The sequence below is a fragment of the Prionailurus bengalensis genome, chromosome A2 (genome assembly GCF_016509475.1).
Source record: "Prionailurus bengalensis isolate Pbe53 chromosome A2, Fcat_Pben_1.1_paternal_pri, whole genome shotgun sequence".
NCBI lineage: Eukaryota > Metazoa > Chordata > Mammalia > Carnivora > Felidae > Prionailurus > Prionailurus bengalensis.
Genome location: NC_057348.1, coordinates 90,084,392 through 90,110,581, shown reverse-complemented (window position 1 = coordinate 90,110,581; position 26,190 = coordinate 90,084,392). Strand labels below are relative to the sequence as shown.

At 40.5% G+C, this 26,190-nt stretch overlaps 1 protein-coding gene across 2 annotated transcripts in view; it reads right to left on the bottom strand.

The window, feature by feature from the left end:
* The window catches only part of GRM3 (glutamate metabotropic receptor 3), a 218,310-nt gene that overhangs the window by 6,063 nt on the left and 186,057 nt on the right, over positions 1 to 26,190 (bottom strand). For both annotated transcript variants that reach the window (XM_043588738.1, XM_043588739.1), the window contains 2 exons: positions 18,612 to 19,678; positions 7,936 to 8,110 (listed from right to left, as the gene is read on the bottom strand). In XM_043588738.1, coding sequence (XP_043444673.1) covers positions 7,936 to 8,110; positions 18,612 to 19,678 — 1,242 coding nt within the window. The remainder of the gene's footprint in view (positions 1 to 7,935; positions 8,111 to 18,611; positions 19,679 to 26,190) is intronic.

Genomic DNA, 26,190 nt, shown 5'->3' with positions numbered 1-26,190 from the left:
AGTCTTTACAGTGATTTCCAAGGTCCTACATGACCTGCCCCCTCTCTGTACTCATCTTCTCTTACTGTCATCCTTAGTCACCTCCCTGATATTCTTCCAGCTGTGGACTTTTGTATTTGGTCTTCCCTTTTCTTGGAATGTCTTTTCCCCAGATACAGACAACGTTCCCTATTTTCTTTTCCTTCATGTTTCTGGTCAAATGGTACCTTAGCACAGAGGCTTTCTTTGGCCACTGAATAAAAAATAGTAACCTTCTGCTCCCACTTTGCCTTATTTGTCTGTGCCCAACATTACTTTCTTCACATCACTTATCAACTTCTGATATATTATATATTACTGTTTTTTCTGTTTCATTCATTACCCCATCCCCTTTGCCTAGAGCTGAGCCTGAGCCCAAAAGTTTCTTGAATGACTGAGTAAATTATCCATCAAATTGATTACAGTTACTTACTAAGGGTTCTCTCTCCCAAAGTGTCTGAAATTTCCTCTAGGTAAGACAGATATTTAAAAAAAATATTTCCACATAAGTAGGCATTTTCCTGCTATATGGACACAGATATCTCCATATATGGATGTTCTACAGAGACTTTTACTTAAAATGAAAAGGAACTTGAAGGAGAAATAGTATAGAATAAATTGATGTTAGACTCATTGCTTGCTTTAAGGAATTGTTCATCTAAAGTCAAAGTATGGGCAGTATTTGATTATAAACATATTTCCTTTTTTAGTTAACTTACCTACATAGTTAGGAGCATTGTACCGTGTTCCTAGAGGCACTGATAATTTTGGGGTTACATGGAAATGCTTAGGCTATTGGTATCTCTCATACAGTATTGAACTCTCTGGTTTAGGGACTCTCTTTGAGATACTGAGTTTACCTTGTTTTCAATTGTACAGGACAGAAGGGAACTATACAGTGTAATTTAATTCAAGAAAGTGATGCTTCTGCTTAAACAACTATTTAAATGAGAGAAATTTGATCTGTGACATAAACATTTAGCCAGCCACCGTTAAACAGTATTGTTTTGTCTTCACTAAAGCTCTTTTTCTGGGAAGCTTTGTGGGTAGCCCCTCCGGAATACCATACCTTCTCTGTGTGCAGCCAGGGTGTGGGGGTCGCCGGGGTCTCAAAGGGACACGTCTTATGCTGTTGAACTCCCTGGGTGGGCTTTTGAGATGAACATAAGTTTGCACCCATTGCTGGTAGAACAAGATGCTGTCATGTGTGGCACTGAAGAGAAAGCTTCTAATTTAAAAAAGAAATCACTGAACTTGAAGATGCTAAGATTCTTGCTGTCAGAATAATCTCTGAGATGCATTTTGTAACCGAGCTGAGGCAGAAAATCCAGAGACGCCACAAAAGCCACTTAGCCACTTTTGAGAGTTTTATCTGTGGCTCCGCTTACCAAATTCCTGAAAGTGTCTCACAGGGAGGCCCCGGCTTTCTTCTCTAGGCACTGTGGTTATTAGAATAAATGATCCTCATCATCCCTTCTATCTCAAGTTCCTTCAGCCACTGTTTAAAGAAGGCATGCTATGTTTGCTTGGGGAAAATCTAGTGAAATGTTAGAGGTAAAGAGCAAATGATTTAAGGGTTATAGAATGGCAGTCGTGAGACAAACTGGAAACGTGTGGAAAGGGGAAGGGGGAGAAGCATCAGTTTCCTACCCCATGTAGGGTTACCCCTGAGAGCTAGGGCCCCTTTCTTTTCCCACCCTCCAGGAGGAAGGCGTGAAAGAGAATGGAATGAGGTTCTCAGGCATCCTGTGACTTTCCTCTCCCAACGGAAAACGGATCGACATCTGTCTGATATGTTTGCACTAGGTATATTGTGCCTGGAAGCAGATGGCTTAGCTTGCTGAATACTCTAGGCTCCTCCAGTATTGGCCAGTCAGGATTTATGTTTATAATATCCTTCCAAGAAGACCATCAATTCAGTGTGTGTTGTCTTATAAGTTGCTAATTTGCCTGGCCGGTCTAGTACCTAGTGTCGTCGTGGGACTCCCTCAACTGTAAAGTGCAGGCATATTGTGCTGATTTTCTGGACTTGAACGGTTGAGAAGAAACTTGGGCATTATGTGCCCTTTTTTATTTTTTCTTTTATAAAGTCACATTCAAACTTGAGCCATGGCTTGCCCCCTCTTAACTTGGTAATCTTCAAAGGCTTGGACCCTGTTAAGTGCAAAGTCTGGTCTTCATGTGCTTGCTTTCTGTTGCTGTAGCCCTCTGGAAAATTATACTGTGACTCTGAAAGACTGTGCACTTGATCTTTTTATACTACTTCTTATAATGTGAAAATGCTTTGTAATAAAGAATAGTTCTATTAATGAAGCAGTTCACACTTGAGCACCTAGACAAGGGACTTTGTGAATAAGGTTTTGGCAGAAGAAATCAATCTCCATATGCCTGTGGCTCCTCTGGGACCCAAATCTGAGCATCATTAGTTAGCAGAAGCCTCTTGACTGTTCTTAATGATAATGGCATACATACATCTGAATGATCACCATGAGCAAGAGAAACACATATCCCCATAGGACCAAGTCTGGATACATAATAGCTCTGAAGACTGTTGGGCACACTCCATTTCTCACCTCCCTCTCCCCACTCTGTGCTGATACAAACTCAAGTTAGTGTCGACAGCATTCTGACCTGCATGGGTCCCCTGGGGTTCTATGCTGCTTAACCTCACGTGTACATCCAGCTTGTGTCCTTCAAGATTCTGCAGTTCCACTTCCACGTGCAGCATAGTTCTTGATTGCCTGTCTTCAGGAACCAGCTCTGGGAAGCCCTTTTGCTTCTAAAGCTGAACAAAATAGAGAACGGTCTCTTCTCTTCCTTCTCACCCAAATACAAAGAGCGTTTGCTTACGTGTGTGGGTGTAGGAGCAGCAGTACAAGTATGAGTTTAGGATTTTAGGGTGGCTGAGTTAACCGCTGTTGGAAGGAGTATTCCCAGTTTCAGTAAATGTCTTCTAAGGGGGCAGATACTTCTGTGCCAGAAATGCCTTCTCTGGGGGGTTCCAGAGAGAGAGCTGAGGAAATAGTAGCTGCCTGGGAATGTGGCTGTTGGCATCATGAGGCAAAGGATGGGAGCTCAGAACACCTCTCCCTCTCTCAGTCCAGTGCCAGCTTCCTCGGTGAGGGTCATCTCAGAGACTCTCCTTGCTCTGCACTGACACTGGTAGGTGAAGCACACAGCGTGGTGGAGTCCAAGGTTCTCAAAATGTTTTCCTTGGACCACTTTGATTGAACCAGTTGGAGTATCTGTTACGAATCAGATTTCTTTCGACCCGGATCATATGGCCCAGAATATCTATGGGTGGGGCCTGGGAACTTCATTTCAATGAGGTTTTTTTTGTTGTTGGGTTTTTTTTTTGTTTGTTCGGTTTTTGGGGTTTTTTTTTTTTTTTTTGGTACACAAATATCGGGAGCCATTGGTCTCTGGGTGTACTGAATGGAGAAAAGTTAATGTTTCCTTTATTGATATTTTTTTAACTGTTTATTTTTGAGAGACAGAAAGAGAAACAGAGGGCAAGCAGGGGAGGGGCAGAAAGAGAGGGACACACCAAATCTGAAGCAGGCTTCAAACTCTGAGCTGTCAGCACAGACCCCAACACAGGGCTCGAACTCATGAACACAGAGATCATGACCTGAGCTGAAGTCGGACGCTTAACCGACTGAGCCACCCAGGTGCCCCTAATGTTTCCTTTATTTTTATTATTTTGACTCCCACTGTGTATAGTTAATCAGTTACAACTAAAATTGTCCCCTTTAAACCTAGCAGTATGTAAACGTTTCACAAATGGTGAGTTTTCCAAGATGTCCCTAACCATGTTTTTTCCTCTGTGCTTGCTTCTAAGTTTGGTCATGCCTTTACGTCTTTTTGCAGCACTGCTCAGCTTTTAACATCCAGTACTGTTACTTGTTCTGCTATCAGCCACCTTAGCTGCCATCAGGTAGGTCACCCAGGCTCCTAAATGATGTGATATTTCTGCCACTCTTGCCTGAGAATTAACTGGGAATTAATTTGGCCGCACCTTCCAGTCTGGGGAACTTCTTGGCACTGCTCGGGATTACCTGTGTCAAGTCTGTGATCCTTAATGAAACTGCAGTACTGGCTTAAGGATTTGGAGAATGTGGCCCAAGGAAAATGGCCACAAACTATTTCATAGGTGGGGTGTGTGTCCCTTCCTTGAATCTGGACAGGCTTTGTCCTCCTCTCTAGGATTCCACGTGGAAAGGCATTCTGCCAAGTTGCCAAGCTGGAGAGTGAAGCTACCATGGGCTTCCAGATCAGGTCAGTCTCAGCGGAAACCCCAGAAGGACCCAGTCCAGGCCTCATAGAGCAGAAGAACTGCTCGGCCAAGCCCTGCCTGGATTCCTAACCCACAAAATCCTGAGAGATATAAAAGGGTTATTTTTTTTTAATTTTTGATTTTTATTTTTTATTTATTTTTTATAGGGGGTTATTGTTTTGAAGCCACAAAATTTTGTGGAAGCTTGTTAGGCGGGAATAGATAATTAGATGTGTGTGGGTGTTGCGGTGAGTAACCCTGTTGGTATATTAACTTATTCTTATCATGGGGTTGTTGTTTTTATACCTGGAAAGAGTAAATTAGAAAACCAGCAGCAATACTGGTAACAATAACTCAATACGGTAAAATGCCTATATAATACTCACCAGAACATAAATTATGTAGCAACTAAGTAAAACATATGCTTTACCTAATGAACTCAGAACAATTTGAGGATTTTTCTTGAGTTATAAAACAGTGTACTTCCCAATATTTAGGAAGGAAATGGATATAAACTGAGCTGAATATATAATGGAGGAAACAGGCATGAAGAAATTAAACCAGTTGCTTACATGTTCACCAGAGTGTGGGTTAGCAACGTGTTCATGCATAAACTAGATCCCATAGACCAGTGTCTTTCAAACTTCTTTGATTGCAATTCACAGTAAAAAACCTCCTACTTGGACCTTGTAGACGTGTAACCACTGGAGCAAACTCCATGAAATACTACTTACCCTTATCACATATAATGTACTCTAATACATTTTATTCTATTTTCTTCGAAAACTGCTGGCAAAACATACTACATAAATTTCAGGACCCATTACTAGGTTACACACTACAATATGGACAACAGTGGTCTAGACGCCGAGCTTCATGAGACTAGGGGTTCTTTTTCTCCACCGTGTACCTCGGTGCTTAGAAATTTCTGTTGTATAGAAGATACTTAAGCATTTAATGAATGAATGAATTTCATGACTCTAGTTCCAATTTATGAAAATGGGTAGGATATTAATCATGAATCAGGAAACCCAGAGTCAATTTTTGAATCACCATATATCTTTGAGAAGTACCTTTCATATTTTCTCACCTGTGAAATGGAACTTGTAGTATCTACTACTCATGGGATAAAAGGAGCCCACAAATAAAACTATTTTGAATAAAATATAAAGAATTACAAATAAGAGATTAATGTACTTGTTACTTCTGCAATTTGATATGCCTAAAGTTATCACATGACTACTTCTTCACCTTATCATTTTAATACCACTTCATTAACATGGATTAGAGAAAAACTACTAAAAAAATGAGGTCCTTTTTAAAGAAAAAAAATTTTTACTTAAAATTTCATTGAGTAACAAAATAGTTCTAAAACGTTGGGCTGGGTAGATGCTTACTTCGAAGTATCTAATTGGGCCACTTGCAGATTAGCATTCTGCGTGAAAGCTTAAAATACATTGTTTTTGTGTAAGTGGATATTTCTGAAATTCTGAAGAGAGACTTGGTTGGGTAAAGTGCCCTTGGTATTCCTTCAGGAATTTATTAATTCCAAGTATGTATATTAGAAAATGCTGCCATTTTGAAATTACTAAGGTTTATATGTATAAATGTCTGTGGAAGGGGCTTTGTTAAATTGTTTGAATAACAGCTGGGAAATCTGAACTCTGAGAGCAGGATGACTTTTGCTCAGAAGTCAGTCTTGCTGTACAGCCTTGGGTAACTTTCCTATTGTTATCCCTGTAAAGCCTACCACGTACCTAACTTCCTGGGAACTTTCCCGGCTTGCACCCTGACTGAGGTGGCAGGATACAGTTGTTGGATGCACTGCCTTTGAAATCAGAGAAACCGACTCTAAATTCTGGTTCTGCCATTTTCAATATGTGGGACCCTGGGTAGGTTTCTTGATGTCAGGGAATTGCGTGCATTAAATAAGATACAGCACATGTGCACACGTGTATGACATTTTTAGCACGATGCCCAGCAGGTAGAAAAGAATCAGTGATAGTTCCATTGGCTGTTCTTATCATTGTTGTTTTTATTTGCTATTGCCAGTTCTTTCTTGTCTGGTCTAGCTAGCTGCTACAGTTGGGCTCTAGAAAAAAGATGTGCCTGCTCAAGAAATAAGCAGGTTTCTCTGGGGTCCAAGGAAAATGATCACAAGTCTTACCATGCGCTGGCACTCAACCATCGTGACACCTAGAAATTGAGCTGAAAAGACAAGAAGATCCCTGTCTCCACCGAGGAGTGGCATATCCAGTGCATCCGTGAACGTGTGCTATCAGCCGGCAGCCTTTCCTTTGTTTGCTGGGGGAAGGGCAGCCCTGTTAAATTTTATACTTTGCTGCAGAAACTGGGGCACTAATGTGATTGCTCACTCTGTGATGCTGAGCTATTTTGAAGCATCCTTTCTGATCGACTCGAGGCAAAATGGTGAGGCAGTCATTTGTCTCTGTCACTCCAGTCTTCCTTCCCTCTCTCTTGTGGCTTCCTTCCTCCGCCCCCCTCATCCTTCTGTCAGTGAATTTCTCCTGCTTCAAACCACAGATAAGCTGAAAATGGCTTAAAAGGTTGTCCCCTTTAGGTACACTGTGCCTGAGAATTTAATGAGAGGCTCTCTAAGGATAGTGTTTCAGATGTTCGCAGGCCAGTCAGAGATGCAGTGGTGGCCTGGGCTGTTCCTCCACTACCCTTCAGCTGGTTTGCAGCTGAAAAGCCCTGTGTCATCGAAGTACGAGGAAGATACATTCCGGCGTTTTTCAAGGTGTGTTCCATGGAATATTAGCTGGTTTAACTGTGCTTGAATACTTTTAAGGAACTGTAAATAACCAAGTTAAACAGACTGGCTTACTCTCGGGATTCTTAAAACTAACGTGCTCATGGTAAAGGTGGTGCTTCAAACTTCTAAGGGGGTATTTAGGATGAACCATTTCCTGTCTTTTTTTGGTTATCTTCCTTTAATTTTCCATGAAGCACCTTTATAATCTGTGTCACATAGGACAGACTTTGCAGAGCACCAATCTAGTCCGACCCTCTGGGCCAGTGAGTAAAGCCACAAATAATAAAGTGATGTGCTCAGCTTTTCCTATTGAATTGATTGCAGAGTCAGGACTAAGAAGTAGGTGCTCTGACTCCACAACACAGTCAAAAATTCTAAGTGCGGGGCGCCTGGGTGGCTCAGTCAGTTAAGCATCCGACTTCGGCTCAGGTCATGATCCCACAGTTTGTGAGTTCGAGCCCCGCGTCGGGCTCTGTGCTGGCAGCTCAGAGCTTGGAGCCTGCTCGGATTCTGTGTCTCCCTCTCTCTCTGCCCCTCCCCTGCTCATGCTCTCTCTCTCTCTCAAAAATAAACATTTAAAAAAATCCCAAGTGCAGTTATGGATTTAATGTCTGTGATCCCTGCTAGACTGTATGTACCATCAAAACAGGAGCCTTGCCTTTCACTCACCTCTGTATCCCTAGCACCTAGCATACGGTACCTGACACACAGTGGTTGAACCAGCACTTATTAAATTGAATTGAGATTGTTCATGGGGGATGGACATGGGTTGTCCTTGCCTGTTCCTGTTCATTGCTTCCCCTCTGAGCCTTCTCTCTGCTATAGGGCTATTCATGGAAGGGTCACTGCCAAGTTCTATACTTACACTGAGAATATGTGGTCCCCGTTCCGCTGACACTGAACCTGTTGAGGTGCAGTCTGTGTGTGACCACATTCTTTTGGGGTTGGAACAGGATGATGTGCACCTTGGGTGCAAACAAACAGCCCAGGACCACGAAGCCACTCAGGCTAACAGAGATGCACATGGTTGTTGTCTGCACCTACAAGAAAAGGTTGCCTAGTTAAATGTCTGGCTGTAAATGCAACCATGTCACCTACTAAAAAGAACACTGAGAAAAGACCAAACCAAAAACCCAAATCATCCACAGTTCTGTTGTTAGTATAACCAAACCAATAGGATGATGAAATGAGATCTTTTGAACTTGAGATGTTCATGGAAACATTGCTTAAGATCTGTTAGCAAACACATTTGTGTTAGGTGCTCCTGAATGCTTGCCAGGACTTTACATGGATTTTCTTGTTTTGTTTCTTTTCCTCTTTATATTTGTATAAAGACATTTCTGCAGAACCACCTAAATCAGAATCTTAAATAGTAAAATATCAACATTCCCTGATGAAGTGACCAGATTGCTGATGGTTTCAGTCATTCAACTTAGCTTGTTTAAGGTTTACTGTACCATGAACAAATCTGAGGGGCCATTTACATTTCCCCATTTTTTTTTCTTTTTTGCTGGGAATTCTGCCCATCAGCTATTGGTTACCCCACTCAAAATTGTGAGACACTGTCAACTGTCTTATGAGCTACCTGTAAGTTATTTCATTGGCAACCCTCTGGAATCTTGATACACGAGGTACTCACTGTTCAATCATTTTGTTCTCTAGGCTTCCGTACGTCTGTTCTTGGCAGAGAACTTGCACCTGCTTCCTCTTTGTCTCCCGTGAAAGTACCCCTCAGAACTAGGTTTTATCGTGCCTTGTTTTCATTCTTTTGCTTTCCCTCTTCATCTCCGCTGATCTCGTCATCTGTCCTAACTTCAGCTCCCACAGATTTTCTAGAAAATCCTAAATTAGCTTCTACATATTTTATTGCTTTCAGTACTAAAAAATGGAAATTAATTATTTCTTCTATCAGTCTCATTCAGAGTAGCTATGGTAAATCCTAGGGTAATTTTAGATTTCTTTGTCCTTTTGCTCCAGGCAATGTTATTACCAGATAGCATAATCTCTCATGCCCTCAAGTGTTTGACCTTCTCTAATCAGAGAAAGCGCAAGACTGAACAATTAACTGGAGAAGCCACATAACTCTAGAAGGCTGCGTTCTGGTTTGACTAGACACAATTCAGGTTACCCCTGTAGCATTATTCTTCAGATTCTGAGTTTACTTTGTATGCCAAAAGGACAATCTACCCTATTTTAAAGCTCCTGTCCCTTTTAACTGCTCCAGTGCCCTCCACTTGACCCCACACTGTAGGCTCCTTTCCCTTTTGCCAGCTTCTCAGAAAAGAGTCCACTCACTAATTTTGCAATGTAAAAGCCTTGATAAACCATCACTGTGTTATTTATAGCAGGTCCAATTTCTGGCATAATTTTTTTTTTGTATTGATGTGTACTATCAGAACTGAACTCTTCCTTTAGAACTATCCTCTTCCATCTTCACTTTTGGCTGGGGAGCCAACATGAGAGGTGCCAGATACTGGAGTGAGGGGAGGACAAGTTCAAATGTACCATCTTTCAAGGAAACCTTTTCTAATAATATTCTATAACGCTGAAGCTTCTCACACACTTTAAGCCGTTACAAGGGGGAGGAGAGGCTTTTATGAGGAGGATATCTTGAAAAAAGGCTGTGCTGTGAGTTCTAGACCTTTCCTCCCTGAAGGAAGGTTGTGCTTTTCTCCTCACTCAAGACCTGGAGAGGAGTGCTTCAATGTGGCTATTCACAGAATGTTTGAGGCTTTTCTGCAGGAGGAAGATGTCCTGGCTTGAAGCCTGATTCCTGTCCTGGAAGTCTAGGAGGTGAGAAAAGGTTAATTACTTTCATGGCAGAGCACAGACACTTGCTACCGTATTGAGACAGCCCTTTACTGTAAGAATTTATCAAAGCAAAGGATGTGTGAGTGCCGTGCATGGACTAGATGTCCCACACTATAAAGACCATCATGGGTAGTCTTGTGCTCCTTTGGAGCAGCTTGAGTCCTTCCTAGAAAGAGGCTGGTGGCCGGGTGTAGTTGGGTGCCCTGGGACTGAGCACGGGGCCACAAGGGACAGGTCAGAATAGGACTTGCCAGCCAACTCACTCAAGAACCTGCAGGAGAAAAAAACCAGCCAGATATTTCTGAACATTGCATGAAAACACGCTTTAATCATCTTCCAGGTATCCCAAGGATGTGTCTTTAACAAACACTGCAGAGATCATAAAACTATCCATTTACGTAAGAACTGTCCTGCTTCTTCCTTATTACTCTCTGACCAGGGCCAGTGGTGAGACGGGGAGTGTAAATAAGAAGAATGGAAAAGCCAAGCACTGCAGGCTCTCTGCCCCAGGCAGGCCAGACTTCGGGAGAACATGAGATGTAATGTTAAGTCAAGGTATGGTTTTGATAATTATACAGGACTAGGCATTTTGATTTCCTAATAGAGACTACTTTCTGTTGAAGACGATCGATCGTAGGACCATGTGTTACCTAAGAGCACACACATTCATGGGCCAACCAAACTCATGAGCGTTTTCATTCATTGCTCTTTCCCCAGCACCAGAACGGAGCCTCATATGATGAACGCTCAGTATTTGAATGTGTTCACTGGGATTTCCATGCAGGGGTGGGCGATTATTACTCTCACTAATTACTAAAGGGGCAATGGGTGCCAGAACTAAAGATGCATTTTGGTCATAGTTTATGTAGCATATTATTTAATATATTTGTTTTGATTGGAAACCTTTTAGATTTTTATAAAGCCGAAGTACTGGCCTCATAAATTCAATTGTTCAGTTCCTTTAAGAAGTCATACTACTTACTGATGGGGCACCTGGGTGGCTCAGTCGGTTAAGCATCCAACTTCGACTCAGGTTATGATCTCACGGTTTGTGAGTTCGAGCCCTGCCATCAGGTTCTGTGCTGACTGACAGCTCAGAGCCTGGAGCCTGCTTCAGATTCTCTGTCTCCCTCTCTCTCTGCCCTTCCCCTGTTCATTTCCTCTCTCTCTCAAAAATAAATAAACATTAAAAAAATGTAAGAAGTCACAGTACTAAAAGTCTGTATTTACCTATAATTCTTTGTTCTGCCTTTTTGTACCCTATTAGTCCATGCTGCTCTGCTTTCAGCTTCCTCAAACTTCCAGCAACATTGGACATGCTTCCTTTGTTTTAGCTTCCTGACATCCTTCCCTCACTGAAAGTTCCTTGTCTTAGTTTTGTTTTTGCTGTTGGCTTTTTTGCTTCTACCTGAATTTTAAGTGCTGGAGTGTCTCAGACCTCAGTTTGGTTTCTCTTCACTTCATCTCATTGGGTTCCATGGCTTAAGTACCGCCTATGTTGATGTTGCTCAAGTATTTATTACTAGTTCCAGCCTATCTTATGGGCTTCCACACATATATTCAACTGCTGTCTTGGCATACTGTACTGGATATGTCATAGGCATATCGGGATTAATATGTAAAACTTGATGCCCTCCCCCAGGTACTTGAGTACGTGACATAAAATCCCACCCAGCTGTGCAAGCCACAAAAAAGGGACTCATCCTTGATTTTTGCCTTTTCTCTGACACCCACACATCCAGTCCAATAGCAACTTCTGTTCGTTCTTTTGGAATATAATTTTCTATGGTCTCTTCTAGCATGTCTTTCAAGCACAGGCACTGACTGCCTCTGTTCTGGACTTTCTTTCCATGGTAAAGAGGTTCTGGACCTTCTTTGTATGGCAAAGAGACTTAGAAGATGGAGATAGTGCCTACTTTTGGAGCAAAGAGCCAGAATATCATCCGTTACAAAAGGTTCAGGTTCCGTAACCTCACATTGCCTCCCCCGTAATGCTGCCACTGACCGTGCTGTGGTGACACGGGCCACTTTGCCTAGCCCATGAGAAGTGGAGTTCAGGGAACCAGAGCCAATGCTGACCCTCTCTGGCTACCACTACTGCTTTGAGTCATAAAGTTTTTTGATCAACATCAATAAAACTCTGGCGAGCTAATATGTTACTTTATAAGTAGAGTCAAATCTGAGATGCTACAATCTTCGATAGTTTTGACAACAGGATCGCAATGGTTTTCTCACAGAGGAAGTGTGAGGGCTTTGTGGGCTGAATAACAAAATGTGAGAGAAGTCCATGGGAATCAGTAGAAAGCATGCTGACCAAATTCTATGGCCAACCGGGCAATAAACAGTGCTCCACCTTATTCCCCGGTAATGAACGATGGGGATTTGGGGTGGGGGTTAGAGGCTGAGTAACTGGAAGTAGGTTCAGATAGAGCTGCTGGACCAGTGCCATAGTTGTTGCTAACTCCTCTAGGGAGTGGGGTGGATTTCCTGTCTAATCTGGTTCAAGTCCTGGGTGGACAGAAACTTCAACTCGTTTTCACATAAAAGTTGCAGAGACACGCACGCATATTGAACACAAAAGGAGGGACCTTCAGAGAAGGCAGACATCAGGTGAGTCACCTGCACTGTGGCTGATTCTCCCAGGAGATGAGGGGGCAGGGTGCATAAATGCTTGCCACAGAATAACGGCACAGTGGGGCCCTCTCAGGGCTCATCCCTTGCTGTAGTCTCTCATGAGAGACTTAGATCCATTCCAAGAGGACAGAGTTCCCTCAGTTTTTTTTTTGTTGTTTTTTTGTTTTTTTTTTTTTGTTTTTTTTTTTTGCAGCACAAGCTGGTGGCAAAAAAGGAGCTTTGGTTCTCTCTGCAGGATTTCCCTGAGACAGAAAAATGCTCTGGAAAACCGTAGATGAGGCACTGGGTAGTATTTGGACTCTCATTGACTTGGATTGGGTGTAAAATGCTGACAAAGGGGCTGTGCTAAAGAATGAGAAACTGACACAAAGAAATCTAGATAAGTTCTTGCAATTGGCTATAGCACGGGAAAACTCCCCTAGCCATTACGTGAAAACCAGGCAAGACTCTAACAGATGTTATCATCACAAGAGAGCAAATGCTGTGGATTAAGATGGACTCCTTTAAAAACCAGTCACTGCTGTGTGTATCAAGGCTGAGTTAGCTACACTGCACAAACCACGTGCCTCAGGCAGAAAGCTATCTGGCTCTGGCTTCCAGTCAAGGGGTCCCCGAAGTTGAAACGGTAATGCTGATCTTGCCATCCACTTTAGGGTTTGGGGGCTCAGAAACATTGGACCTTTGTTAGATTGAGCTGAAAGTAGCTGCTTGCATACTTAAAGCTAAAAGCAAATGTGCCTTACTTACTAGCATGGACTTACTCTCTTCCTCCCTGCTGATTCCTCCCTTATTCTCCAACCCTGATTTTAGCTCCTTTAAAGAGAACAGTACTTATGATAGGACCAAAATCTCCCCATCCCCAAGGGTGGCTGAAGTCACACAGACACCAGACCCAGCATGCAGGGAAACTTGAGAGAGGAAAAAACTCAATTTTTTATGCTCTGTTGGTTATAGACAACCATCTCACCATCCTATCCAGACCTGCTAGGGGGACGGCAGGGCTTGGACTATGATGAGGCAAGGAAGGCACTTCTTGAGATGCAATTTTAAGGGAGCATCAAAAACTCAGTGATTAAGGCAAATCATATTTTATTGCAATATGTTTTGAAAATAAAAATGAATGCTGAAAACCTATGATGAACACACTGTCAACATTTTAAATAGGGATAGGATTGCTAACAGTGCTGTACCATGACATATTCAGTCTTAAGGCAAATACTGATCCAAAGACTGCTTATGCACGGGTCAGCTAGCCCACTTTGCATTGTCTAGTGAAAACTGGGCCTTCGGGCACCTACATAAATGCTGACACTCTGGCTACAGTGATGGCTCTACTAAAGTCCTTTGTATCCGAATCAGGAGTCTTGGGTCGTCTGCCAGCATCCCTGAACACGTGGCAGTTTAACTTGTTAGATGGCAAGATGGGTAAAAACCTTTGACAGTTCTCAAAGTTTCCATCTCCATTGCTAATATTCTACCACCTTACTGGAACATCTATGACAGCCACCTAACTGGCCTCCCCTCTTCTGCCTTTGTCTTTAAGTCAGTGTCTTCAGCAGCTTAATTTTCCCCACTACAATGTGAGATCATAAAATAGGAGACCATTAAATTCCTCCGCTTAAAATATTTCAATGGCTTCTTTTTCCAGATAGACTGAAATCTAAAAGTTTGCTATGGCCTATAAAGTCCTACATGATCTAGCTTCCCTGCCCACCTTGCATATAAAATCTCTCTTCCATCTACTCATTAAACTATAGCTGTATATACCTTTCTTTTCTGAGACTTTGTTTTTTTTGGCCTAGGTGTGTTCATACTTGCTGTTTTTTTGACTAGCACGTAAAATCCCCATGGCTAGCTCCTTCCCATCCTTTAGTGGAGTATTATGAAATAGACACCAGCAGGAGTGGCAGACAGTTTTGAAAGAATTTGAGATTTGATATTTTTTTAATCTTCAAAAGAGTCAACATGGGTAAATCAGAATTTCTTTGTAAGTGTTAAAACCTTGTCAGAATTCTAGAGTGACCTCCAAAGTCTCTGCCTACAGTGGGTAAAGTGCTTCCTCTGCACCACGCCCCTTAAAATCCATTTTCTTGATATTCAGAGTACTGTCCTTTGCTTAGCAACATCTCTACTACCTGGGAGCTTGCCAGAAACCCAGAATGTTGGGCCCCCTCTTTTCTTACTGGGTCAGAATCTTTTATCTTAGCAAGGTGCCCAGATGAGCTGTATTCACACTAAAGTTCGAGAAGCACTGCATTGGCATCACCCCCTTGTCCTCCCATCACAGCACTTAAACCACAGCATGAGTTACCCTGTATTTTCATCCGTTCATTATTTACTCTCCATCTGTATCCTTCCCTCACTTGCACTAGACCGTAAGTTAGAAAAGAGAGAGATGTGTCTGTGTTGACAGCTGTATCTCCAAGGTCCATAATAAGTGCTCAAATATTTTTGGAAGACATAAATGAACAAAACATTCAGGAATTACTATTAATTCCTTTATGGATAACTTTATATCCAAACATGACCTAATCTTTATTTATACCATGTAAGCTAAGATTGGCCCCCTGATGGCTTAATGTTTGAGTCTTATACTATCTTGTGATACAGAAAGAGATGGCCTGGAAATTTATCAAAGATCCTTTGAATTTTTGGATTCTTACCCAAGTTCTTGCCTGCTAGGTCTTGGATGCTTGTAATAGCTTCAATTAGTTTTGCTTGTTCTATGCTCCACTCTTTCAAACCCATCCTCCATATTAAAAACAGAGAAGTCTGTAGTGTAATATGAAAGGCATTGATTTGCATCTGAAGAACTTGTCCTACTGTTTCTTAACTGTGTCACCTGGGAAGTCAATTATCCTCCAAGTTTGTTTACTCATCCTTCCAATGGATAATAACATTTGCCTTTCAGGGTGCTAATGAGGATAAGTGAACTCATGTATGCAAAACATCTAGAGTAAGTTTCAGAGTTGATCAATAAACATTAGTTCCTTTTTTTCCCTCTTATGTTTCATCATGTCACTTTTTGCCTGAGCAAACAACCAACCAAAAGAAAGTAAAAATGTAAAAATATCAATTCCTCAAAGCCCTTATTCATTATTTAAATGCATTATTTAAATTCATTACTTAAATGAATTCCTCTGCCTGTTAAAAGTTGACCACATGGCCAATTGCCATTAGTTTCTCTCTAGACCCCTCCCCCAAACCCATTTTCTACTTGAGTAAAACCAATATTACCTTTTTCTGCTTGGTTCATTTCCTGTCTTGCCTCAAGAATATTCCCCACATGCCCTATATTCTCTCACCACTGTAACTGCAGTTTCCCACCAAGGTACAGTGTGAAATCACACCTCTTGAAATTCTTGGAAAGACCATTCTTACTGATCTAACTCTTCTTTCAAACCTATAGGCATTTAAGAGCTTGTACCACCAATTTAATTATAAACTATTCTGTATTGATTTTGAATTCTTTCATGCTTGTTGATTTTTTTTTCCCATCTGGGATATAAGCTTTTTGAAGACTAGAAAAGTGCTTTATTTATTTATAATTCACAAGAGGTGGCAAAGTACTGAGTCATAAACCTTGTTGACTGTTTGGTGGCCAAATTCCTACTAGCTGCCTGTAAATGGATGGGTACTTCTCTAATGCTGCTCATTCTATCTGAACTACCTGGTTTCCCTGTGGGAAATTTTACACCTCAGTCTTTTGGAATTCCTAAAACAACAGTCTCAAATTCATATGCTTACAGGGTCATGCATATGCACAAGTGAAGGGAGCCAAGTGGGAGCATTCAGGGATTGGTAGCTGTGTGCTCTGTCTAGAGGCATAAACACTAAGGTCCGACTCAATGTTGCATGCGGGAATTTGGGTCCGCGTGTTTTACTTTGTTAAGAGAAACCAAGAATCTGGATATTTCTGTAAAATTCCTCAATTTTCTAATTTTGACAAATATTTCAAAAAATTTCAAAAACAGTGAAGGCCACACTAAAGACATCTGTGAGACACTAAGAGCATATGATTGATTTAATCAGTCGTTTTCAGTCTTGGCTGCAAATTAGTCACTTGGGGGACTTTGATATATCCAGATGTCCAGGCCACGGCCCAGGCCAATTAAATCAGAATCCTTGTGGCTGTGCTCCATGTATCAATATGTTTTTTTCAAAGCTACCCAGTTGATTCAATGCACAGTCAAATTTGAAAACCAATGGGTTGGAGGCTCCATTCTACCTTTTCATTTCTTTTGTAAATTTTGCCTTGGTGTTATTTGTAAGGGGTATGTGAAGCCTCAAGTTTGGATGCCTTAATTAGCATGGACCTGAAAAAACACTCCACAACCTCTGCCCCATTTGCCTCATGCCATGTGGTGAAGCTTATGGTATCTTCAGTTAATTTCACTTAGTCAATTGATCTCCTATATACTGCTATCATGTTAAGAAAAGAAGTCATTTCTTTTCTGTCTTTTAGAAATAAATGCTAACTCATTCAATAAAATTAAACTTTTATAATGCTATTTGTTTATTCTCTGTAGTATTTTCTGTTCTGTTTTATTATTAGCTTTTTTGAGAATGAATGGGTTCAGATCGTATACCCAGGGTAAAATAATATTGTAACTGGTTCACAGTCCCAGTACCCTAAATCATGTCTGCTGAGGATGCTTCCTAAGAACTTAAAAAAATCCGTACAGATCTATAGAAGTGGATATGCACATAAAGACAAAAGATAGAAGTGGCAGCATTAAAATACATTAACTATAGTTATCCATTTTAATCCCCTCACTAACGGTTCACATTCCCCTATGGCTCATATAATATGACCCTTGATTTTGCTGTTCAGTTCTGATAATTTCTCTACTGACACATTTTCAAAAAATTTTATAGGTAGGCTTAGAATGCCTGACCATTACACCAACATTGAATTTAAGTTCTTTATTTTTCTTGTTCTTCCTTTAGTTTAGTCCATGGTTTCAGTCACAGCGTTGTAAATCATTTAAAAGATGAGCTATGTTAAGCTTTGCTAGTCTCTTGATGCCACATTTTAAATAGCTGTGTCTTCTTTTTGAGCTGCAGTGTTCAAGAATTTTGGTAATATAGGAATTGCTGATAAATAGAAGATTTGGGGATTGTTACAGTCTACAGAAGCACTTTGTGAAATTATGGTGTAACAAGGAAATGCCCCTGGAAAACTTTAATCTATGTCAACTTAAGACATATGGAGAATAAAACCAATTGCCTCAAGTGAAAAAAAAAATCTTATACTCCTTGGAAGATACTAAAATCAGAAATATAAATGCAAAAGTAACTGATTGATGGTTTCAATAATTTGAGAAATTATGGTAGAATGATGAACTCTGTCTTTCAGAAGAGATGGTAATTATATTGATGCCCAAAAATTTGAACTATGCATTGCTAAAGACTTTATGAACACTGACTTAATTAGGTTACTTGGATATATGCAGTAATATTTTTAACTAGTTCAAGGATTTTATATATATATATATATATATATATATATATATATATAATCTCATATGTACAAGAACTAAAGTTGTAGAACATGTATAACAAATTTACGTTACATTTTAATCTGTTTTAGAGACATAATGATGCTTATTTGAAGCTTGAGTGAAAGTGTTTAGATCTGATAATGGCTTAATGTTGCAAGTCTATTTTAATTTACAGATTAATCTGTGGTAGCCAGGTTCTCTTGTGTCTTATTTGAATTATTCTCACTAGGTTCTTAGTGGTTTAATTCTTGCCCTCTTGTGAATCACTTTCTAAACTTAAAAGTTTTAGAGGTGTGTGTGTGTGTGTGTGTTGCATCTTCCTCCTACTAGATTATAAATTGCTTGCATGACCACATCATTTACATTTATCTTCCTTTCTGTGCCTAGTACAATGCTTTGCACATAGTACTCACTAATTAAATGCTTTTGAAACAAATTGAATGAGTTTCCATATAGAATATGGTGGTTTATCATGGCATTTACAATTACCTACCTAATTACTGAGATGAAATAAGTCTATTTTAAATCCTACATAACAAAATATTGGCAGGATAAAGGAACAATGAAAAGAAGAAACCATTCAAAGACTTACTCTGTAATCACTTGATGTCACATAAAATATAGGGAGGAAGGCAAGCCAGATGATGCACGTGGTATACATGGTAAAACCAATGAACTTGGCTTCGTTGAAATTTTCTGGGCACTTCCGAGTTTTGAAGGCATACACAGTGCATAAGATCACCAGGACCACATCGTAGGTGAGTGAGATCAACATGCTGGAATCTCTGACATTGCATTTTAAGATGACTGTCTCCCGCTTCTCTGGAAGGGTGTAGCGCCTGGTGCCCGGAGCTTCCAGGATCAGCCACACAGACACCACCACAATTTGCACCAGTATCAGACCCAGGCAGATGAAAACCTGAGAACTCGGGCTGATGAATTTTGGCCTCTGAGCTCCATTCTTTACCCCATCAAAGATGCGGGCGATGCAGTTTGTCTTGGTCAGCAGGGCTGAATAACAGACAGCAAAGGAGGTCCCCAGCCCTAGTCGACGCAAAGCACAGATGACTGGTGATGGCTTGGCAATGAAGAAGAATGTCATGCAATAGGACAGACCAACCCCAAACAACAAGATGTAGCAGAGCTCCCGGCCTGATGCTTTGACCAAGGGTGTGTTGTTGTGCTTGATGAAAACAGTCACAACTATGCATGTACACATAAAGCCCAGGCAGGCGATGGTCACTGGACCAATGGCCCAGGCATCTTCCCACCTGATGTAGTCCTCGGGGAGATTAAAGCAGGCAGACAGGTCTGCAGTGGGCCACTGCCCGAGGCCGCAATCCATACAGGTAAACTCGTCAGCCAGGTATTCATAGGGCTCACAGGGGATACAGATCCAGCAGCAGACATCCCCTGGTTGCATGTTCTTCATTTCATTGGGGGCACAGGGGTCACTGCACTGGGAAGTGGGGACCGAGTTCCGGGACCAGTGGATAGAGTCAACATCTAGTGATAAGGTTTCTGCCCAGTGACCAACCTTCAAGTAGGAATACTTGCCACCCACGTACTGGAAATTGAACACGTTGTATCGTCCCATTCCATCTCCGAAAGTGTCAAACTTGACAATGCTATCGGCACCTTTATTTGGGTTGAATGGAGCTGTGACATATAAAGTGAAAGAAAAAAAAGAACACTGTTGAGGCATCTCAGGTGTGATCAATTACTTCCTGTTACACACTTAGCAAAACTGAAATAACAGGGAATAGGGATTCCGAGGCTGAAATAACTTACTACCATTGAATTTACACATTATAAGCTACTAGAGTACTCATGCATTCATAAATTCACCCACTGAACATTTCTGCATCCTCCTGTGTGCCAAGTGCCAAGGATTAATCATGAGCGTAATACAGAGCCTGCTTTCAAAGGAGCTTATTATGTAACGGGAGCTGGCAAACATGTAGTCATATTGTCTGTGCTGTGTAAATATTCATTTCTTCAAAGAGTTCACACTAGGAATTGGGCAAAGCTTTGTGTCTCATCCTTATTGCTTATTGATGGTGTATAGACCCCAAAATATGAAATGTTTTCATGAAAATATAAAATTAATAGGAAGAATTTTTCTCCAAAAGGAAGGTAAAGTTTTTCACCAGAAGTGTGTGGTTTGCTTCTTTTTTAAACCGCTTTTGTAAACTGAAGTGTAATTGACATGCAATGTTATATTAGTTTCAGGTGAACAATATAACGATTCGACAACCTGTACATTACTTAGCGCTCACTACTAGAAGTGTAGTCACCAGCTGTCATCATACAATGTTATTACAATATTATTGACTCTATTCCCTATGCTCTACCTTGTGTCTCCATGAATTATTCACTTTGTAACTGGAAGTTTGTACCTCTTAATCCCATTTTGTACCTTTAATCCTCATCCCTCACGCATCTCCCCTCTGCAACCACTGGTTCTCTGTATTTAAGAGTCTGGTTTTTGTTTGTTTGTTTGTTTTGTTTTTAAGATTCCACATACAAGTGAAATCATATGGTATTTGTATTTCTCTGACTTATTTGACCTCACAGAATACCTTCGCGGTCCATCCATGTTGTCACAAATGGCAAAATCTCCTTTTGTAAATAGCTGAGTAATATTCCATTGAATATACATAAATGCCACATCTTCCTTATGCATTCATATATCAAGGGACACTTGGGTTGCTTCCATATCTTGGCTACTTTAAATAATGCTGCAGTAAACATAGGGGTTCATATACCTTTTCGAATTAGTGTTTTTGTTTTTCCTTGGGCAAATGACCAAATAGTGGAATTACTAGATCATATGGTGTTTCTAGTTGTAATTTTTTGAGGAACCTCTATAATGTTTTCCATGGTGGCTGCGTACGGTGTGCTTTAAAAAAGTTCATATGATTCAGAAGGAAAAAAAAAAATGGAAACCCACCCATAATCCTTTAACCCTAATGTTTTCATGTTTTGAGGCATATTCATGCTATATATAGTATGCTTTCATTCATGTAAACATATGGCCTGGATGCCTTAAAGACACCAGCAGTATCCAGAAGCTAGGTGACAATGCTTTCAAGTTTGTTCCAAACTGTAAGGTGTTAGTAACCCTCGGCCAAATGACCTGCCCTCAAACCTCTTCCTTACAGCTTTCTGCGAGTATTCAAGAACAGCAGATCTCTGAGTATCTATGTTTCCTCTCTTCTGGCTACTTGTTCATCATGTTTCTCTTGCCAAGGTCTCCTGCCACTCTGATCGGCCATTTTTATGCCACCTGCTTTGGTCTCCTGCGTGCCTACTATTTCACACTGCCACCCTTTATTTCATTGGATGTAGAAGAAGAATATTGCTGATATCCACTGATGGAAAAACTCCACTAGTTAGGATGGGCTTGTCTGTGTTGGTAAACAGACCCAAAATTGTTCAATGGCTCAAACACAATGGAAGTTTACTTCTCTCTCATGAGATCATCTAAGGTGTTGGTTGGTGGGTGTCTCTCCTCCACATGGTGAGTTGGAAACCCAGGTTAACTTGCACCTTGAGGCTGTGCCAATTTGCTGGGTCTCCTCCTCATCAGTATCCATCCGGTGGAAGGAGAGAATGTGAAGTAGGTATACCTGCTTCTTTTTCTTTTTAATATTTATCTTTGAGAGAGGGGGCGGGGAGAGAGAGAGGGAGCATACAAGCAGGGGAGGGGCAGACAGGGGAGGAGAGAGAGAGAATCCCAAGCAGGCTCTGCAGTCAGTGCAGAGTCCAACTGGGGGCTTGAACTCACCAACCATGAGATCATGACCTGAGCCGAAATCAAGAGTCTGACACTGACCTGACTGAGTCACCCAGGCGCCCCTACTTGCTTCTTAAAGGTGTAAACCTGGGAGTGGCGCAAATTTCCATTTAGGCTTCATTCATTAGAAATTAGTTCTAGGACCACACCCCGTGTCAAGAGGGGCCGAGAAATACAGTTTAGCTAATGAGCGCACTACAGCCCTGCTGCGGAGGGAGAAAATGGAATTTAGGGGGGCACTGCAGTCTTGCTCCGCAGGTGTCTTCGGTCTTTGTAGCCTTCTCCCTGAACTACACTCCACCTTCTGTGGGGCTCATGTTGTTCCAGCCAATGGGAACACCTTACCCTTACTGGGTGAGATGTCTGATGAAGAAGAGTCCCTCATTGAGTCACTTGGGTCCTTGGTGAAAGAAAACGCTACAATTTACCAAGAAATCTTCTCCTGCTTAGGGCTCACAGGGGCCCCTGGGGGCCTGGGTTGGGGAGTTTCCAGTAATTTTCCAGATCACATATAAAATCTGTTAGCGAGCGTAGTCCAATATGCCAAATGTATTCCTCATTTATGATTTTTTTTCTCTTAATGATTTTGTCCTCTCACCTGCAGTCCAACTTTACTAACCTTTCCCTAGTTTTCTGCCACATTCCACAAACCCATCACACATGGCTGTGTGTGTCTGTACTCTCGTGGAGCGGCTTCAAGCTTACAGTGAGGCAGAATGATGTGACAGATGAGGGCACATCTGGGATTTTGAAGGTTTATGTGTGATTCTCATCTCTGTCTTTTAATAGTTGTATGTCTTTAGCCAAATTAACCTTTCTGACTCCACTCCTTAATCTGAAAATAGTAAATTAAAATTATAAACAAAGTAATATAAAATATAGAATAAATTATTTTCCTCTGATTTTTAGCACTCGCCAGATACGAAATTGTATGATAATCAATGCCATTATTTGTTTTTTCCTTGATCTCTTTCCACAATGGTACACTGTTTTCGCATTGATACAGCTGTAGACTGTGCTTTAATATCTGTTGGGACAAGTGAAAATAGGAGTTGAAAGGCTTATTTTTTTTATATTTTTATATTTTTAGGAGTAGGAGTCAATATTAGAATTCTTATGTTACATAAAACGAACCATGTTTAGTCTCTGCTTATAAAAATTCCCTAAATTTTTAGGGAATCCATTCACATGTTACAAATAAGTAAAATGTTGAATATTTTAACACATTTTACATCAAATATAACAACCTCAGATGTGTTACTAACTTTTTTACTTTTGCCTATGCAGTCCATCTCCACCAATGTTCAGTTGTTAGATTGCAAATCTGGAAAAGTTTGTAAAATGAGTATGTTTAATATTCTTATTTAAAATTCTTCATTATTTTCACAAATATTTTTAAATTTCTTAAAAGTGACTCAGGGCGCCTGGGTGGCGCAGTCGGTTAAGCGTCCGACTTCAGCCAGGTCACGATCTTGCGGTCCGCGAGTTCGAGCCCCGCGTCGGGCTCTGGGCTGATGGCTCAGAGCCTGGAGCCTGTTTCCGATTCTGTGTCTCCCTCTCTCTCTGCCCCTCCCCCGTTCATGCTCTGTCTCTCTCTGTCCCAAAAATAAATAAACGTTGAAAAAAAAATTAAAAAAACAAAAGTGACATATTTGATAGATGATAAAACTGATGATTTGGTGTGTTCTGAGTTGGAAAGGGTTATTAATAAGACTGTTGGCCTGTGAGCTAACAGGATAAAAACCAAAGATGTAAAGCATTCCTCTTACAAATCTTTTCTGGAAAGGAGCCAATAGTATCAACTGAATATTGGGGCAGACTGTTGCCTAGCTGAGGTTAACAGAATTAATAACACATCTGAGGTTCTTGCCTTTGATGTAAAACGTGTTAAAATATTCAAGATTTTACTTATTGGTAACATATGAAAGGAGTCTCTAAAATTTTTGAAGATTTGTAAGCATAGAACAAACAAACTGAGTTTAATGTTAACGTAAGAATTCTGATAGTGCTTCCTACTCCTGAGGCTAGAGTAATAACATTTCCATTCCCATGTTTTTTCTTAATTGTTTGAAAATGTTGACCATTAATACATCTTTAAAAGATCATAAATAAGTACTTTAGCTCTTACTTTTACGGACTGTTGCTGTTATTTATCACGAGGCTATTTGAAAGCAGAGGGGCAGAATCTGTTTAGGCTTTCAGCAGCTCTTTCCTCCCTACCTTTCTATTCTGAAAGATTTCAAACCTACAGAAATGTTGAAAATACACTAAAAACCACACTACTGGGGCCACCGAGAGTTAACTAGTTGTTAATATTTTGTCATATTTGTTTTATCTGTGTTTCTTTTTTGCTAAAATATTTTGCTATTAAAATTATTTAAAAATGAAATATCTATACTGAAGTATTTGTAGAGCATGAGTTGGCAAGCTATAACCCATGGGCTAAATTCTGCCTGTTACCTATTTTATAAATGAAGTTTTATGAGAACACAACCATGCTCATTTGTTAACATATTACCTATGGCTGCTTTCCCACTACAACAGTAGAGACGAATAGATGAACTAGAGATTGTATGACCCCCAAATATTTACTATATGATGCATTTCGTAAAAGCCACATAAACTTTCATTCCCTAAAGAGCTGGCATCAAAATACATAGAGCAAAAGGAAACCACACACAGAAATTTGGAGCATAAAGTTTGGTAGTAAAGTTAAATATTTGCATATCTATTACCCAGAAATCACACTCTTGCACATGTAACCTAGAGAAATTCTTGCACATATGATCCAAAACCACGCAGATGAATGTTACTGGTACTGTTTACAAGGGAAACACAAGTAGAAACAACTCCAATTTCCAACAGCACGAAAAGGAAATTTTGTGTATTATTCACAATATTCTGTTGTGCCATAAAAGTAACAACAGCTCTGAGAAAGAAGATGGATGTGTTTTAGAAACAATATCGTGGGACAAGACTATATGATTCTACATTTATGAACTTCTGAGGTGAACAAAACTGAACATGCCATTTGGGGATACATATAGAAGTGATAAACTCTTAAGAAAAAGCAAATGAATGATAAAGACACAATCAGGATAATGCGCATTGGCTGAGGAGGAGATACGTAGAAGGATGGGACAGGGAAGAGCCGTGATGTGGTTAGCAATTTGTTATCTTCTGCTTCTTGTTCAGACGAAGTGTTTTTCATGAATGACTATTTTATTGTTGTGCTTCATAAATTGAATTGGGTTCAGCATATTCTTTGTGTGGGTTTGCATTTCATAATGAAAATATTTAAAAATTAAAATGTGAGGGGCGCCTGGGTGGCGCAGTCGGTTGAGCGTCCGACTTCAGCCAGGTCACGATCTCGCGGTCCGTGAGTTCGAGCCCCACGTCAGGCTCTGGGCTGATGGCTCAGAGCCTGGAGCCTATTTCCGATTCTGTGTCTCCCTCTCTCTCTGCCCCTCCCCCGTTCATGCTCTGTCTCTCTCTGTCCCCCCCCAAAAAATAAATAAACGTTGAAAAAAAATTAAAAAAAAATTAAAATGTGAGAATATGCTATTCCAGACACAAGTAAAATGTATTCATTAATCTTGTCATTCTAGCGGACTAATATCTCAAGTGCTTATTTCTCCTGATGATCACGTTTGGGGACTGGGCACCGTAGTTATAATCAATTGCTCCTGTTGATGTAATGAGTTACTAAGAGATTTGCTAAGATGTATTAGAAAATATAAATAACCTAAATATTCAAATTATAATCAGAAAAAGGCCACTTCACTTAAATGACACCACACAATGAAAAAGTACGGATAAACTTAACAAAACACGTGAAAGCACAACTTACTTTAGATGCATTTTGGATCTAACCTCAAGAACTGTTAGATCAGAAATTTATGTTGCTTTACATGACTAAATTTGTGATAATTTGTTACAAAGGTAGTAGAAAACTAATACACACATTAGAACTATTTCGCATTTGTTTACGTATTCTATTGATGAGTCTCCAGAGAAGCCTCATGGCACTGCTGGTGGATAGATAGATGGGTGTACCTCCAATAGAGGGCACCTGGACACAGATTTTCAAAATCACAAATGCTTGCAACTTTTGACCCAGCATCTCCAAGTTGTGGGATGCATCCTACATATACATTTGCATATGTGTCAAATGATGTTTTCACAATGTTATTTCAGAATTGTTTATAATAGAAAAACATTGGAAATGATCAATAATGAAAAAATGGAACAGTATATAGCTATGAAAAGAAATGAGGAATCGTTCTATGTGCCACATGGTATGGAGATATAAAAAATTTTTAAATCACACCATTAGATGTAAAAAAAAACCAACAAGGTATAATGTGGTACA